General features: G+C 33.4%; 1 protein-coding gene across 4 annotated transcripts in view; it reads left to right on the plus strand.

Annotated features, from left to right (window-relative positions):
• MTA3 (metastasis associated 1 family member 3) overlaps window positions 1-16,496 on the plus strand; it is a 174,725-nt gene that overhangs the window by 99,279 nt on the left and 58,950 nt on the right. For all 4 annotated transcript variants that reach the window (XM_074286690.1, XM_074286692.1, XM_074286691.1 and 1 more), the window contains exon 8: window positions 2,499-2,598. In XM_074286690.1, coding sequence (XP_074142791.1) covers window positions 2,499-2,598 — 100 coding nt within the window. The remainder of the gene's footprint in view (window positions 1-2,498; window positions 2,599-16,496) is intronic.

Below are 16,496 nucleotides of genomic sequence, written 5' to 3' on the forward strand. Positions count from 1 at the left end.
TTAATGTCTATTTAAAAAATAAACAGTAGGAAACAGGAATAAGTGGATTAATATGATTAATATATAACTAATATATTAATATGATTAATATATTCGATTATATGATTATCTACTTTGATATCCATACAGGAATAGTCAAAACAGCAAAATACTATAGACTAAGTTTCCTAGTGAGAATTTACTTGGGAATTTTAAGTAATATGGAAATTAGGTGAATGAGTATTTTCATATCTTGACATTCCTTTGGAAACCTTAATCTTTCCCATCTTAGACACCTTTGTACAATTGTAGTCAGGGGTTAGAAATCTCATTCTAGTTGGACACTAACTGTTCTATTCTACTCTTACCCTTGGACCCACTTCCCTGTTTCCTTTTGGGTTTTGATCAGAACTTGGCCATTTGTCTTTCTTGGATGAGCAGTAGTCACTTTTTTCTAGTCAATGTTGAACCAAGCAGGCCTGGTCTTCTTGCCCCTAGGCATAGGTCTACTGTTGGATTGTTGGACTGGGCCTGTTGAAGAACTTTACTCTTTTATGTTGTCTCCCCTGATTTTAATGAAAACTCCTTAAGATGATTTTTTTCTTTGGCTTTTCTGGTTTTACCTACAGCCCTTAGCTTAATTCTTGTGTTTAGTAAAGTGTTTAGTAAATGGTTTTCTATTCCTTTTTTATTCAGATGGAGATGTAGAGCTGGTGATAAGGAAGATGATTTGGACTAAATTTATGGATCTGGGATTCATCTTCATAGATAGGAATGACTAATTCATTTGACCTGATGAGATTGTTGATATTAAATGCAAAGTGAGAAAAGAAAAGGGACCCAGACAAAACCTTTAGGTATATAGTAGAGAGCTGGATTTATGTATTTATAGTATATTTCATATGTTTGGCCAACATTCTTTCCATGTAAACAAATTTCCAAACTTGGAATGAAAGTACAAAGAAATATTGGGTTCAATATGTGGAGTTTTAGTCCATTCTAAAATCACTCCTTTTCTCCTGGCTCTATAACTTGTTCTCCTTTGTCTTTCCAGTCTTCTTACAACTTTCACCCAGCTGTGTATCTTTTAGTTCAGTGACTCTGGTCTGACTGCTATTCCTTGAAAAAAGTGTCCTTTTCCCCAATTCCAGACAGTTCTCCCTGGCTGTCTCCTATGCCAGGAATGCTTTTTCTCCTCATCTCCACCTCTTTACTTCCTGGCTTTCTTCAGGTTTCATCTAAAATTCCAGACCCTATAAAGAACCTTTCCAGATCCCTTTGATTCTAGTGTTCTTCCTCTGCTGGTTATTTTAGATTTATCCTGTATGTAGTTGTTTACATGTCTCTCTGATTATATTGGATGCTGCTTGAGAAAAGGAAACTGCCTTTTTTCCTGAAATACTTAACTCAAGGCCTTTCCCATAGTAGGTGTTTAATAAATATTTATTGCCTGATTAACTTCCCTAATACCTCCAAATATACATAGTTTAATTTATTTCATAAAATTGTTTTTTTTCCCTCCAATTAAAAGAGATTTATGATGCAAATACTGCATATAACTACAAAGTCCAAAATATCCAGGAAGAAAATCTAAGTAAATTATTTTTAAAATAGATAGATCTTGCATTTTAAAAGATACAATGTATTATGTTGGAGAATTCAAATGGTAGAAATGGTGCCATATTAGATAATAGATAGAAGAATTCTAGAACAGGTGAATGAGGTAGTATAGTCTTAGGGAGCTCATCATCTAGGTGTGGAATTCTACATCTCTCTCTGCCTCTGCAGTCTCTATTAAGCACATTAAGCCTACTTGGACCTCTGTTTGTCTCCTTTTCCTCTTGCATTTTTACCTGTGTATTCACTTCTGCCTGACACTTAGGAAAGTATGAGCTGAAGTTAGGAGCATTTAATAGTTTCATGAGCACCCCTCTGTACTATCCTTTTTTCTCTCTTCTTGTCATTCTGTCTCTCCCCCTCCCCCTGTATCCAAACTTATTATTATTTACTTAATCATAATAATTAGTACCTAAGATTGGCTTATTAGTAGAGAGAACAAAATTTTGTCTTGATAAATTTGTAAAATGTGAAACAAAATTTAAAGTGTATATTTTTGTCATGTCCTCATTCTTCAATGTTTCTTGACTATTTGCTGAACAATGACATAGCATCAAAAGGTGGAAAAGGAAATAATATGAAAAGTTTTGATGTCTTTCTCTCTTTCTCCCTTCTTCCCTCCCTGTCTCCCTTTCTCTCTCTCTCTCTCTCTCTCTCTCTCTCTCTCTCTCTCTCTCTCTCTCTCTCTCTCTCTCTCTCTCTTCTCTCTCTCTCTCCATCTCTCTCTCCATCTCTCTCTGTCTCTGTTTCTTTCTCTGTCTCTCTGCCTTTGTCTCTCTCTCTCTCTATTTCTCTCTCTCTATTTCTCTCTCTCTCTCTCTCTCTCTCTCTCTCTCTCTCTCTCTCTCTCTCTCTCTCTCTTTGTCTGTCTGTCTCTGTTTCTCTCTCTTTGGTTTTCCTAGTGCGGTTGGAACATTTGCTCGAGCCTTGGATTGCAGTAGTTCAGTCAGACAGCCCAGTTTACACATGAGTGCAGCTGCTGCTTCCCGAGACATCACTCTGGTAAGCTGCTTTTTGGATACCATTCCAGTTGTTTGTTTGTTTCTTTCATTAATTCCTTATCTTATGAAAGTGGTCACCAACACCACTGACATTATCATATGACATATCATATCCTATTGAAAAAGTTGCCCAGTTGTACTTAATGTGTTTCTTAATTGAATGTATATTATAGTTTCTTTGGATCCATTAGTCTACTGGAGTGTGTGTGTGTGTGTGTGTGTGTGTGTGTGTGTGTGTGTGTGTGTGTGTGTGATTTCTTTCCAGTTTTTCTAATATTTTCAAAAATAAAGCATTTCTTATTCAAATACAAATACATATATAAACATAGCTTATTAAAAATCAATGAAATGTGATTATAGTTTGAATTAGTTAATTTAGCCATAATTGTTAATAAGAAAATTAAACATTAATATGCTTTGCAGTTAATGGTTATATTAACATTGAAAGATTACTTTTCTAGCTACTTTTGAAAAAAAAAGTGGCAATTTTGAACAATCCCAATATTTGCATAGACCAAATGAAATACTTCCAATTAAATGAATGTTTTTGATTTATAGAAGTATCTTACTTTCCTAATATATGAAAATAAATAATATTGCTGATAGGTCTACATCTTTACTTGCAATTATTATGAATATAGGTAACTATGAATATCATTTTGTACTTCCAATGAAATGAATTTGTAAATTGCATTTTGACCCAGTTATTAGAATACATAGAAGAAAGTATATGTACATTAGATAAGGCATTATATAGCATAAAGAAAACCTTTTTTAAATGCTTACTTTTATGGATAATAGGTACTTAAAATTGATAGCTAACTATAATAATAATTTTCATTTTTTAGTATGGATAATTATGTCAAGGTTTTGTTTGTTTTTATTTTTGTTTTTTGTAACCAATATTATCTTTTGGGTCAGATTATTAATTTGTAAATATAATATACTGACTTCTTAACATTTTTTTATGTTATGTTATGTTATAACATATATATATATATATATATATATATATATATATATATATGTATATATAAAACATATTATATATGTTATGAAATCCCTGTGTGCAATTGCTTTTAAGGAACTATGACTCAAGTTTCTTATTACTGTGCAACAGCTTTTATGTTTTTCTAGCTTAAACATAGTTTTGCTTCTTAGCACATATTAGGATCATTTTACTAAGAATTTCCATGAAAATAGCTTATATTATCTGTAGATTTAATCCAAGGCTCTATCAAGGTTCTTGGCCCTCTGCTGTCTTTATACTGTTTCTTCATGATCTTTTTTCTCCAGATGATCAGCGCTGGCCTCTTTTGAGCTTCTGTCTCCTAATCACTACCTGCTTGCTACCCAGGAATTGGCCTTGTATTCCTTAATATTATCCCCTCACTCCACTGCAATTCAAACCATGGCCAGTCCCTGTCACTTTCATCTTTGCAAAATCTTTTTCTTTCCTTTGATACTGCCACTACTCTACTGTAGGCGCTTATCACTTCATACCTTGATTATTGTAATAGTAGGTCTGCCTATCTCAATCTACAGTCTGTTTTCCCCTCGGTCATTAAAGTGATGTTCCTACTATGTCGTCTCCTGCTCCAGTGGTTTTCTACTGCCTCTAGAAGCAAATATGAACTGCTCCTCTGGCATTCAAAGCATTTTATATATAACTTAATCCTCTCTTACCTTTCCTGTCTTTTTACACCTTACTTCTCAATTCTAACACTTCAATTTGGTGACATTTTCCTTCTGGCTGTTCCAAGTCTTAACTCTAAGCATTCTGTCTGGCTGTCCCTATTTCTTGAATAACCTTCCTCCTATGCTCCAACTTCCCTTGACCTCCCTTGACTTCCTTTAAATCTCAAATAAAATCCCATCTCCAGGAAAATTTCCTCAGCTACACTTAATTACAGTGCCTTTCCCTATATTAATTGTTTCCTGTTTTATCCTGTATATTTATTTGTATGTAGTTGTATGTATGTATTTGCATGGTGTTTTTCCCATTAGGTTGTTTTTTGAGGATAGTGACTATATTTTGCTTCTTTTTGGATCCCCAGCTCTTCATACTGTGCTGAGATAATATCTGAAGGAAAAAACATTTTAATTGTGATAATTCAAGAAAGTAATTTTTTTTTTTTGTGGGCCTGCTAGTAGGATGGCAATTATGATATTTATTTTTGTATCTTTATACCTAAACATATATATGATAGCTGAATATATAATATATTTTCATTCATTCACATTGGCATTAAAGTGATATAGATAGATAGATAGATAGATAGATAGTGATATATTTCATTTCTTTACATTGCTTTTTACTGGTTTGGAGGTGAGAACTGATACTTTAAGGTAGATTGTAGATTGTACAATGTAGATTTTCTTAGAAATTTTCTTTTACTTATTTGCCTCTAAAGTGACTTGTTGCTTTTCTACTATTTTATAGTTTTAATTTAAAAATCTATTAAGTAATTTTGAACAAGTATATAAAGTAAAAGTTTAGGTCATTAAGAACCATTTCTGTTATTTTATTAAGATTAGAATAAGTATATAGAGGTAAATTTTAATTTTCGGGGGGAAAGTATAATGCTCTGACTAGCTTTCTAGAGGGCCTTTGGACCAGCCTTGGTCTCAGCAGAATAATCACCACAAGAATAGTCAGGGATAAAGTCCATTGTCTCCTTCAGTCTCCCAGTCTGTGTTAGCAGTTTGCATATCCAAATGTAATGTCCTGCTTTTTAGAGCCCCCACACCAGGGTGGATTAAAATATAGTGTCCAGACTAGCTCTCTGGAGGATCTCTGGACCAAATGGAGTCCTTGGTCTTAGTGAAGGAGTGATGAAGGCAGGGAGAGACACCATGAGGCTAGTCAAGTCTTCTCCCTGGGGCTGAGTTTATCCCCAGTTTATATACTCTATTACAATGAAATCAATTCATCATACTGAGTATAAGCTAATCATTATATCACTAGGGAATCATTATTTGTTGTAAGATTAAATCAATCATACTGAACTAGAGAACAATTAATCATCATGCTAAACTAGATAACCATTGTCTTATCAATTCCACTGAGTTAACACCTTGTTGTAAGAATCCTTGCCTCAAGTATATTTCTCCAGAGTTCTGGACCATTACAGGCAAGTATCATCTGCATTTTATTAATTTTTTATATATTTGTAGTTCAAAAGATTCTAGTTAAAAAGCATAGAGCTTCCAGGTTCAGATTCACTTTATGGAAATTAACATTACACAAATTTGACTTTACATAAAAAATTTCTGAAAGCCATATTCCAAAATAAAACCTATGATAACTTTACTATACAGTACTGTGCTTGTGCTCTTTCTGCTCCTGCCTTCTTGGCAGTGGGGGACTTGGCAGTGCCTACAGTCTCCCCTTCTGTTATGTTTTTTTTTTTTTTTGGCAAGTCACCAATTTATGAACAGGTTGGGTTTAAAAAATTTGTAGTTTGTTACTTAAAATTAATTTCTCCATATAAATGTTTTTTCAGTTTAGTCAGATTCTATGTCAAGCAACCAAGTATGTCATCTTATACCACCTTGCTATCAATGTGCCTAGCACATGATAGGTACCAATATTTTCCCTCTTTCCCAAATAATTTAATTTGTATGGAACAGTTACTTCTGCTTCCCCTTGTTAGGTAGGTAGGGGAGAAATTATTTTCCATTTACCATAGTTCTAGCAAAAACAGCCACTTTTCCTTCTCTTCCAATTAGAGGAGACTCTATGATGTATATAAGGTATGAGAGTACCATATATATAGTTAGTTAGTTAGTTAGTATGAGAGTTATAATTCTGAGGAGGCATAAGAAAGAAGTGTATTGGTATGAGGGGGAAAAGGTCAATAAGCTTCCAAAGGGAGATTAGCTCTGCCTCTTGAAGCACCTTTGATTAGGGCTTTATTGAAAGGGGTTTTGGAAAGTGGCAGTGATCATTCAAAGTCACGAGCCCTTCTTGTCATGGGCACCTTTATGCCTTTGTTATAATAACAAATAATTAGTTAAACTTGTTCATACATTTTCCATAGAGTCTACTGCACTTCTCAATACTGTTTTCTTCTCCCTATTGGAACAGCACTTTCACGCATTCTGCCCTTATTGTCAATAAGGTTTCCAGCTTTCTAATATTTTTCCCTCCTCTTGTTTGTTTCTAATTTATGGTGGCCACATATTCTTATTTTTTCCATTCTCTGCAGAATGATTCTTCACTGCAAATGCCATGCTGCTTTTCCCCTTATGTTAAATAGAATTGAAGAGAAGCCACTCTTTTTTATGTCAGCAAAATGATAGTATTTTGTTTTCTGCCTTGTGCCTGTTTCTTTTTTTTTTTCCTTGTTTCTACTTTTTAGATCATTTTGAGAAGAAATCATTCATGCTTCATGGGTTGGTACAAGAATAGTGTTCTTGGATGCATATCCCCAAGTGGGCATCATTTATCTTGGTGTCTGTGGAGCTCTGTTCCATTCACACAATGACTTCTGCTTTACTGAAATCTGCCAAGTATTATGAAAAACTCTTATAGGCACACAGAATCTCTTTATACATGGGAGTGGATTCATTAATCAATGTAATTATTGCAAATTGGTGCCTGGGTGGGATATAACATGAAAATGGATTTTTTTTGTCCAAATGAATTTGTATGGTTACATAAAGAGACCCTGTGAATCAGAGTCTCAGAATTAGGAGAGCAATACTTAGAATTGACTCAATCCCTTGAAAAATGCATCTGACCCTTTCCAGGACACTTGTACCCTCAAACCTTTCTTGTGATCTAATCTAAATTTACACCTGTACTTAATAATGGGACCTACGGAATCATGTGCTTCAAGCCAGCAGTTATTATATGGCATCCACTGTGTGCTAGACACACTTTACAAATACTATCTCATTTGATCCTCAGGACAATCCTGGGAAATAGGTACTATTGCTATCCCTGTTTTCCTCTTAAGGAATCTGAGGCAGGCTGAGGTTATCACAGAAGATCACAGAGCTTGTGACATAGAGAGCTAGACTTGAGTTCAGTTCTTTGACTGTAGGTAGGCTCATTACTATCCACTGCACCAAGTAACTGCCTATGAGAAAGCAGGAGGTTGTTTCTGTATCCCTTTGGTAATTCTTTGTTATCTGGGAGCTACAGCTATTATGTGCATGCTCAGCTATGGGGATTAGTGCCATGAGCCCCACTCTGTAAGAACTGGGATAGTAGTTATTTCAGTCACCAAAATCATTTACTTCTTTATTCCACAGTTTTGCTCTCTTTTCTTTGTGAGCTTTGCATTACAGCTGTGAAATATGATGGTTATTGTCTCCTGAGTTTATTCAGTACCTTTTGAGAATGTTGGAGTACATCATAAATTTCATCATTGAGGATTCTGTTGTTACAAATTGTTAATCATTCGAGAAAACCAGCAAACTGTCCATGGCATAATAGGCAGTCTCATTTTGTTTAACAGATCCAGATAACAAAAGTTACTTTAACAAAGCCCCTCTAGGCAAAGTGTGGGTGTGGATTTATGATAGCTGAGGAGGAATAGGCAGTGCTGTTCTATTGGCATGAGTGTTCAATGGGCAAGCCAAAAAAGTCTTTTGGGTCCGCCTGAAGGAAGCAGTTTATCAGGGACTGGGATAGTCTTCCCATTTAATAATGGTTGGTGAAAACAATGAGAAAAACAATGTTCTGGTTGTAGATCTAGAGGGCCATACCTATTAAATGGAGGGAGTATTCATCCTGGTGTGAAATGGGGAAGGAACTTCACAAACTGTTTTTCCTGTACTATTTTATCTTCTGGCAAATGTTATCTAGACTCATTATCTTTAGGTACCATATTTAACATTAAGTTGATATTAGTAACATATTTGAAAAAAATTTATTTTTAGAAAGAATAGATAAGGTCAATTAATAATTAGCATTATAGCTATAGATTTTATTAACTGAGCCTCATTTGATTTTTTTATTACTGAATTTTTTAGTTTATTAATTTATTTAAAAGGAGTAATCATAGCTAAGCATCACTGTTATAGCAACCTTCAAATAGCCTTATATCTAGAAAAGTTTTTGGAAGGATTGTAAGGGAATAAATAAGTAAATAAACGTGTTTATTGTACTTGCTCATTAGAATATTTTTGATGGTAGAACATATAAATTAACTGTGTGGAAATGGAATCAAAATACTGGTTCTTATGAAATTCAGAGCATTGAAAACTGTATATGTTTTAACTCCTTTTTAAAGCATGCCATAGCAATCAATACACCCTTGCATAAATGCTGTCTTATTAAGAAATATATTTTATGTCATCTTTATTATTTTTCTCATACCTAAAATAGAGATTGAACCTGATGGGGGTTGAGGTTCCTTTAAGAAACTCCCCCATGGCTGACCTTTGATTTACAAATCCTGGTCAGTGGGTTTTCCCCATTCCCCACTGGATCTGAGCCAACTTGGAGCACCACCCACAAGCCCCTTTAGGTATAAAAGAGCCAAATTGGAGCTCTCTCTTTGCAGGAGCCCTTCTCCCCCAAACATGGTAACCTTCCAGCCATGTAAGGGTTCCTGCCTGCCCATCGACCACCTCTGGCCCTGGCGTCTTTCTACCTTTAACTTTACTTCCAAATCCCTACAATAAACCTTTTTATCAATCTAGGTTTTCCGGCCTGTAAATTCCTTTTACAGGGGACTCTGCAATATCACGCTACTATCTTTGCATTGACCCAAAAGGGGTTCCCCCTTCCCTAACTCTCATCAAACCCATGATGATTCAGCTTTTATAATATCATTTATGAACTCTGTATAAAGTACTTGTCTTTAGCAGATAAGTTTTGAATTGCTTTTCCTTCAATTAAATGTTTTGAATGTTTTTGAGAATAATTTTCATATAAAACTTTGAGGTTAAGGAGAATTTTATGACAGTCTTGTTTAGAGTGGTTTTGAATTAAGAGATTTTTGAAATTATTTTTATAGCATTTTAAAAATTTGAAAATGTTTTATAAAATCACTAGCACATCACAAAATTATCCTTCCAAACTAGTAACAATAGTTAAAAGTTAAAATTTATATAACTTTTAAACCATCAACTTATTATATTTTGGCCATTATTTTAGGATTTATATTTTAATGTGCAGCTAGGTGGATAGAAAACTAGGTCTAAACTCAGAGTGATTCATCTTCACAAGTTCAAATCTGGCAGACCCTAGAAAGTCACTTAACTTTGTCTCAGTTTCCCATTTGTAAAAGAAGTTGAAGAAGGAAATGGCAAACCACTCTAGTGTCTTTGTCAAGAAGACCCCAAATGAGAACACAAAGAGTTGAACTGGATATGACTGCATAACGACTTGGGGGAGGAGGGAAAATGACTGCTTCAATTCATTGTAGATTGCAGCTCCTCTAAAATTCATTACTCTGTAGCCCACCAGGTGATGGGCATGTCTCAATTTAAGCCCATTGGCTCTTATAAGCTCATATCCTAAGGCCTTAATTGAAGTCTTTCTAGCTGGGTAAGTCCTAGAAGAAGTATTGCACAGGCAGAGCTTTTCACCTTCATTGCATTATGATGCAATAGAATATTATTTCATTAGAGAGTCTATGTTATTTATACATTAACCTGTACCGTGTTTAGAATTAGAGTTTAAGGAAAATTACTGCAATTTTAAAATAGGAAATGTGACCTGCCCTTACTATTTATTGCCTTTTACATGATTTCAACATAAAATTTAAATTAAAAAAGCTAAAACAGCTTATAAAGACTATGATACTAATCATCTAAATGATTTTTTTGCATGTTTCTAAATAGGACTTTTAATAAAAGATGCCTCTTTTTTCTTCAAATTTTCCTCCAGCAGTGTAGATTTGGTATAGTGGAAACCAAAGGAATCATTTTAAATTTTTAGTAAGGGAACAATGTGATAAAGATAGGTTTTAAGAAAGATTTACTATTCTAGCTCCTATTTCTAGGGTGAATTTAATTTGGGAGATATGGAGGTAATTACTGATACAATGGATATGAGATGAAGGTCTGTTTGAATTTTGGTTGGGACCTATATTTAGAAAAGACTTTAAGTACTATAATGGTATTTGATTGTTTTAACCCCCTTGAGAATAAGAGGCATGTTATCTCCATGGAATGGAGTGTAATGGCTATTTTATCTGTTGTCACTTGTTTCTGCTCTTTTCTTTGGGCTATGCTTCCTTTTTTCCCCTATGTGTTTATTATCCTTCTCTGCTTTTTAAGCAATTATCCATTGTATAATCCAGTCCAAGGGAACTTTCCAAGCCATGGGCTACAGCCTTCTATGGGATTGGGGTGGGGTGAGAGGTTGCAAAACAGTGGCCATAATTATTAGGTATTTTTGACTACACTTGTCACATAAATACATGCAATTTTTTTTCAGTGAAAACAAAGTTCAAATTAAAACCTATAAATGAGATAAATGTAGCAAATTTTCCATGATGGTGTATGCAGCCCAGCTTTCATTACAGTATCAATCATCAGGCTTTCATTAAGCACTTACTACCTTCTAGGCACTGACCTATGCACTAGAGAATATAAAGTTTGTAAAGTGCTTCACATGTTAATTCTCACAATATACCTGTGAATAACTGCTATCTTTATATCCATTTTACAGATGAGGAAACTGAGACAAGCAAGTCAAGGGATTTATGCTGAATCACAGAATTAGTGAAGGGAATTTCATCTTAAGTCAGATTCAGCTTTCCATCTATTTTATCAAACCTTGATGTCACTACTAAGTTTAAAAGTTTCATTGTCCATATTCCTTATAAAGTAATAAAATAATTTTTTTTTTCATGATAAACCCATTTATGATTTGAAGAGGAAAATTCACTGGATCTGTTTAAACTTGCATAATTAAAGAAAATAAAGTTTAAATACAGGAACAGAAACACAAGCTAAAAAATACCAATATTAAAAATGCAGTGTTATATTTGTATTGGGATTTATTGACAGGTATTATTGACAGAGAGAAAAATGTATTGCAGGTGTATAAGCTTCAGATAGAAAAAAGCAGGAAACCCAAAAAATTGAAGTATCTTTATTTTATTTTTTTGAATTTAGCTTGCCAAAGTTGCAAGTGTAGCAGTTACTCATACTCTTGATTTCACTGCTGATCACAAGTACAGAAATTTTAATCTATTCCATTTTTCCCTGTGGATAGCCAGATTGCCCTTCTTTAGGCGGCCTGGTGGTCATGCAGGCTCAGAAGCTCACTAATTTAATAAGCTTTAGAGCTTCTTTACCACAGAACTCTCAAGTCAAGGTATTCACTATCCTGCCTTTCCTAGTGTAAAAATTACAGGTGTATGCTACTTCACTAGTCCTAAATGGCTTTTTATTCTGAATTTAATGAGAACAACAGAAAAGATTATTTCCATATGCAAAGTAAAACAGAAAATGAGCATTCTATGTGAAATATTAAAATTGATTATGTGGAACTTGCTTTTTAAAAAATATAAATTTAATTCTGTATTTAACTTTTAAAGCTATCTTGCTAGCCTGTATTTGCATCTGAATTTTAAATCTCTTTGTATATTTTTCTAAATTCTTTAATGATCATTTTTTTCTTTTCTTTCATTTTTTAAAAACTATTGATGGTTCTCTTCTTACAATAGTACTTACCCTTCCAACATAAAAAAAAAAAAGAAAAAGAAAACACAATAAGCATAATCAAGCAAAACAAATACACCCGTTTCCTACAATTGGTGAATCACTTTACAAACCTTAAAGTACTAGATTTCATTATTTTCATTATCATTTTATTTCCTAAAATATATTTTCTGTACCTTTAAATTGATCACTGCACTCGAGTCACAAGGTGGGTAGCATGGACCTCTTTAGTCCCCTGGAGCTTTTGGTTATTGTATTTATCAGAGTTCTTAAGTGACACTCAGGTAAGGTAGAGTCTTTACTCTGTAGTTAGGAAGACCTGAATTCAAATTCACTTCAGATGCTAACTAGCTGTGTGATCTTGAGCAAGTCACCTAATCTCTGATCAGTTCTGCAGTTGTAAAATTGGGATAATAGTTCCAGGGTTATTGTGAAGACCAAATTCGCAACATGTTTCTAAAAAATTTAGCATAATACCTTATTTGTAAAGTGCTTAGCTTAGTAGATGCATAATATGAGCTTATTCCTGAAGTCTTTTACATTATTTGACCTTACACTGTTGTTGTTATATAAAGTTCTCCTAGTTCTGTTCACTTTATTCTGCATTAGGTTTTTTTTTCCTTGTTTTCTTTTTTTTCTGGTTATATATGTACATTAATTTTAAAAACACATTTCTTTATGAATCATGTTGAGAGAGAAAAATCAGAACAAAAAGAAAAAAGCCATGAGAGGGGGAAAAAAGGGCAGAAGAAAAAGGAAAAAAAGTGAACATAGCATATGTTAATTTATATTCTGACTCCATGTTCTCTCTCTGGATACAGATGATGCTTTTTGGCCAAAGTTTATTGGAATTTATATATCAGTTCTTATAAGTCTTCCCAAGTTTTCTAAAAATTTCATTTTCATTATTTCTTGTAGCATAATAATATCCCATTATAATATATGTGTATATATAAAACCCAAAGTTTTATATATAAAGTGCCAGATAATTTTTACAGAGGAGGAAACTGAGGCAAACAGGGTTAAGTGACTTGCCCAGGGTCACACAGCTAGGAGGTATCTGAAGCTGGATTGAACTCAGGGAAATGAGTCTTCCTGACTCTATGCACAATGCTGCCACCCAGCTACCCAAGTATACATTACAGTTTACATCACAGCTATATTACAGTTCTTTTAAGTGCTGCTAAAAAATAATCTTGTATGTGATGAGCCTTTTTTTTTTTTTTTTTTTTTTTTTTTTTTCCTTTGATGGCTTTGAGGTATCCTGGTGATATGACTGAGTCAAAGAATATGTAAAGTTCAGTGATTTTTTTTTGAGTGGGGGGCTGTAGTTCCATATTTTATTCCACAACTCCTAGTAATTGTTCTATTTTCATATGGTTGTTGCTTAGACTTCTTCCATTTGGAATGGCTTGTTCGTGTGTTTTGTTGTTCAGTAGTGGCTGACTCTTCATGGCCCCATTTTGGGGTTTTCTTGGCAAAGATACTAGAATCTGAGACAATTAGGTTTAATAAGTAACAGGCTGGACTTGGACTTATGAAGATTAGTCTTTCTGATTCCAATCCAGTGCTGTCCCATATTCTTTGACCATTTACCAGGAATGATACTTATTTATAATTTCAAACAGAATTTGGTAGGATTCCTGTTCCTGTTTATATAGTGCTAGAATGAATTATTCTTTGAATGTTTAATAGCATTCACTTGTAAATTATTATGGTCCTGAAGTCTCCTACCCTTACTCCCCTTGGAAAATTTTTTTTTATAGTTTCTATTCTTATTTTGAGGCTGGCTTATTTAAATTCATTATTCTGCCTAGAGAACAATTTCTATAGTAATAACAGTATTGTAAAAACAAACAACTTTGAAAGATTTAGAATCTTTGATCAGTATATCAGTAACTAACCACAATTCTGGAGGACTCTTGATGAAACATGCTACCTACCTCTGGTTTAAAGGGGTAATAGACTCAGATTAAAAAAAAAAAAAAAAAAAAAAGCATAACCAATGTGAAAATTTGTCTTGCTTGATTACACTTGGTTATAGAGAGTTTGTTTTTCTTGCTTTTCTCAAATGTGGGGGGGTGGGGTATGGAAGGAAAGGAATTTGAAGTAAAAAATAAGTGATTTTTAAATATAAATTCTCTTTTAACCTGAGCATTTTATGTTTTTGTACATATTCTTTTGTTTGAATTCACCAGCTTTATTGTAATGTAATTGACCCATATTGTTTTAGTTGGTTTTATTTCTTCTGATTTACCTTTTTTTTTTTTTTTCATTTTTTGATATTGATCATTTAATTTTCCTTTTTTAATTTTTATTTGAAATATTAATTGGCTTATAAATTTTATTTTTTTCTTCTAAAGCAACTTCTGATTTTATGTATCAATTTCATAGTTTATTTTATTGTATTTATTAGTATTGTTAATATCTTCCACTAGCCAAGATTTTTGAATTTCTTGATTCATCAGATTTTGTAGTGGTTGTTGCATCCCCGCTTTATTCTGTTCTTTTGCTGACTAAAATGCTGATAGATATAAATTTTTCACTTAGGACTTCTTTGAAAAAGTTTTTTGGGGGTAACTAGGTGGAGCAATGGCCCTGTGGTTAGAAGACCTGAGTTTCAATCTAGTCTCAGATGCTAGCTATGTGACCCTGAACAAGTTACTTAACTTCATTGCCTTCTTCCTTGCTCTCTTCTTTCCTCCCCCCAAAAGAAAAGGTTTGTCTTGTCATTTTCTTTAATGATACTTAATTGTTTTCTCTAATCTGTTTTTTGACAAAGAATTCTTCATGATTAAATTATTTAGTCTACTATTAATTTTCAGTTATTCAGAGACCTCATTTTGCTCTGTGAAAGGTATATTTGGTATTTCTGTATTTTTCATCTTGTCTGGCATCTTTGTCACTTACTACATAGTCAAGTTTCTATATTCTACTGGAAATGTCTGAGAAAAATATATACAATAGTTTCTCATTTAATAATCATCGAAAATGCATCTAACTTTAAGAAAAGTTAGATAATAATTCTATTCCTCTTCTTTTTATCTTTTGGCTTGATTTTCCTCATTTGGAAAAGAGCACATCACTATTTATAGTTTTTGTACTTATCTCTTACAACCCAATTTCATTTTTATTTCCTTGTCTGAGGTCATGATTGCAACTACATCTTAAAAATGTTTACCTGAAGTCATCTCACACCTGTCAGATTGAACAATATGACAAAAAAATGGAAAGTAATAAATGTTGGAGAGGATATTGGAAAATTGGTGGAGTTGTGAATTGATACAACCCTTCTGGAGATTAATTTAGAATTTGCCCAGAGGGCAACCAAACTCTGCATACCTTTTGATTGAGCAATTACTAATTCTATATCTCAAAAGAGATAATTTAAAAAGGGAAGAGGAACTTCATGTGCAAAATATTTATAGCAGTCTTTTTATGGTGGCAAAATATTGGAAATTGAGGCAATGCCCATCAATTGGAGAATGACTAATCAAGCTGTGGCATATGAATGTACTAGAATACTGCAACAAGAAATGATAAACAGGAAGATCTGGAAAAACATGTATGAACTGATGCAAAGTGAAATGAGCAGAACCAGGAAAATATCACACAACATTAGTAATATTGTGTGATCAATGTGACTCAGCTCTTCTTAGTGATATAGTGGTTCCAGACAAGTACAAAGGACTCAGGAAGGAAAATGGTATCCACAATGAGATAAAGATATCCTCAGAATGCAGATCAAAGCATTTTTTTTTCACTTGCTTTATTCTTTCTCATGATCATTTTTCCCCCTCTTATGATTCTTTTTTCACAACTGACTTATATAGAAATATGTTTTATATAATAGCACATGTGTAAATTATATTGAACTGCCCACTATCTTCAAAAGAGGGGAGGAAGGGAAAGAGAAAGGACAATTTGGAACTCAAAATCTTGTAAAATAAATGCTAAAAATCTTGATGTGAAACAGGGGGAAAATACTATCAAAAAAAAGTTTATCTGAAACATAATAGATTTTTGTTCCAATAATTATTTTAAAATCATACAAATCTATGTGTTCAAGCTGTTTGTTGTAATTAACATATTTTTGGATTCTGCTTTCTAATCCATTCTGCTACCCTCTTCTCTTTTCTGTGTACATTCATCCCATCACTGGTCAGACATATACTTGCTTTGTTACTTGGGAAAATCACTTTATCTCTAGCTGCCTCAATGTTTGTAAATATAAAATAGAAATAATAATAGCACTGCCTCCCAGAA

The sequence above is a fragment of the Sminthopsis crassicaudata genome, chromosome 2, assembly GCF_048593235.1.
Source record: "Sminthopsis crassicaudata isolate SCR6 chromosome 2, ASM4859323v1, whole genome shotgun sequence".
In the NCBI taxonomy this organism is placed as follows: Eukaryota; Metazoa; Chordata; class Mammalia; order Dasyuromorphia; family Dasyuridae; genus Sminthopsis; species Sminthopsis crassicaudata.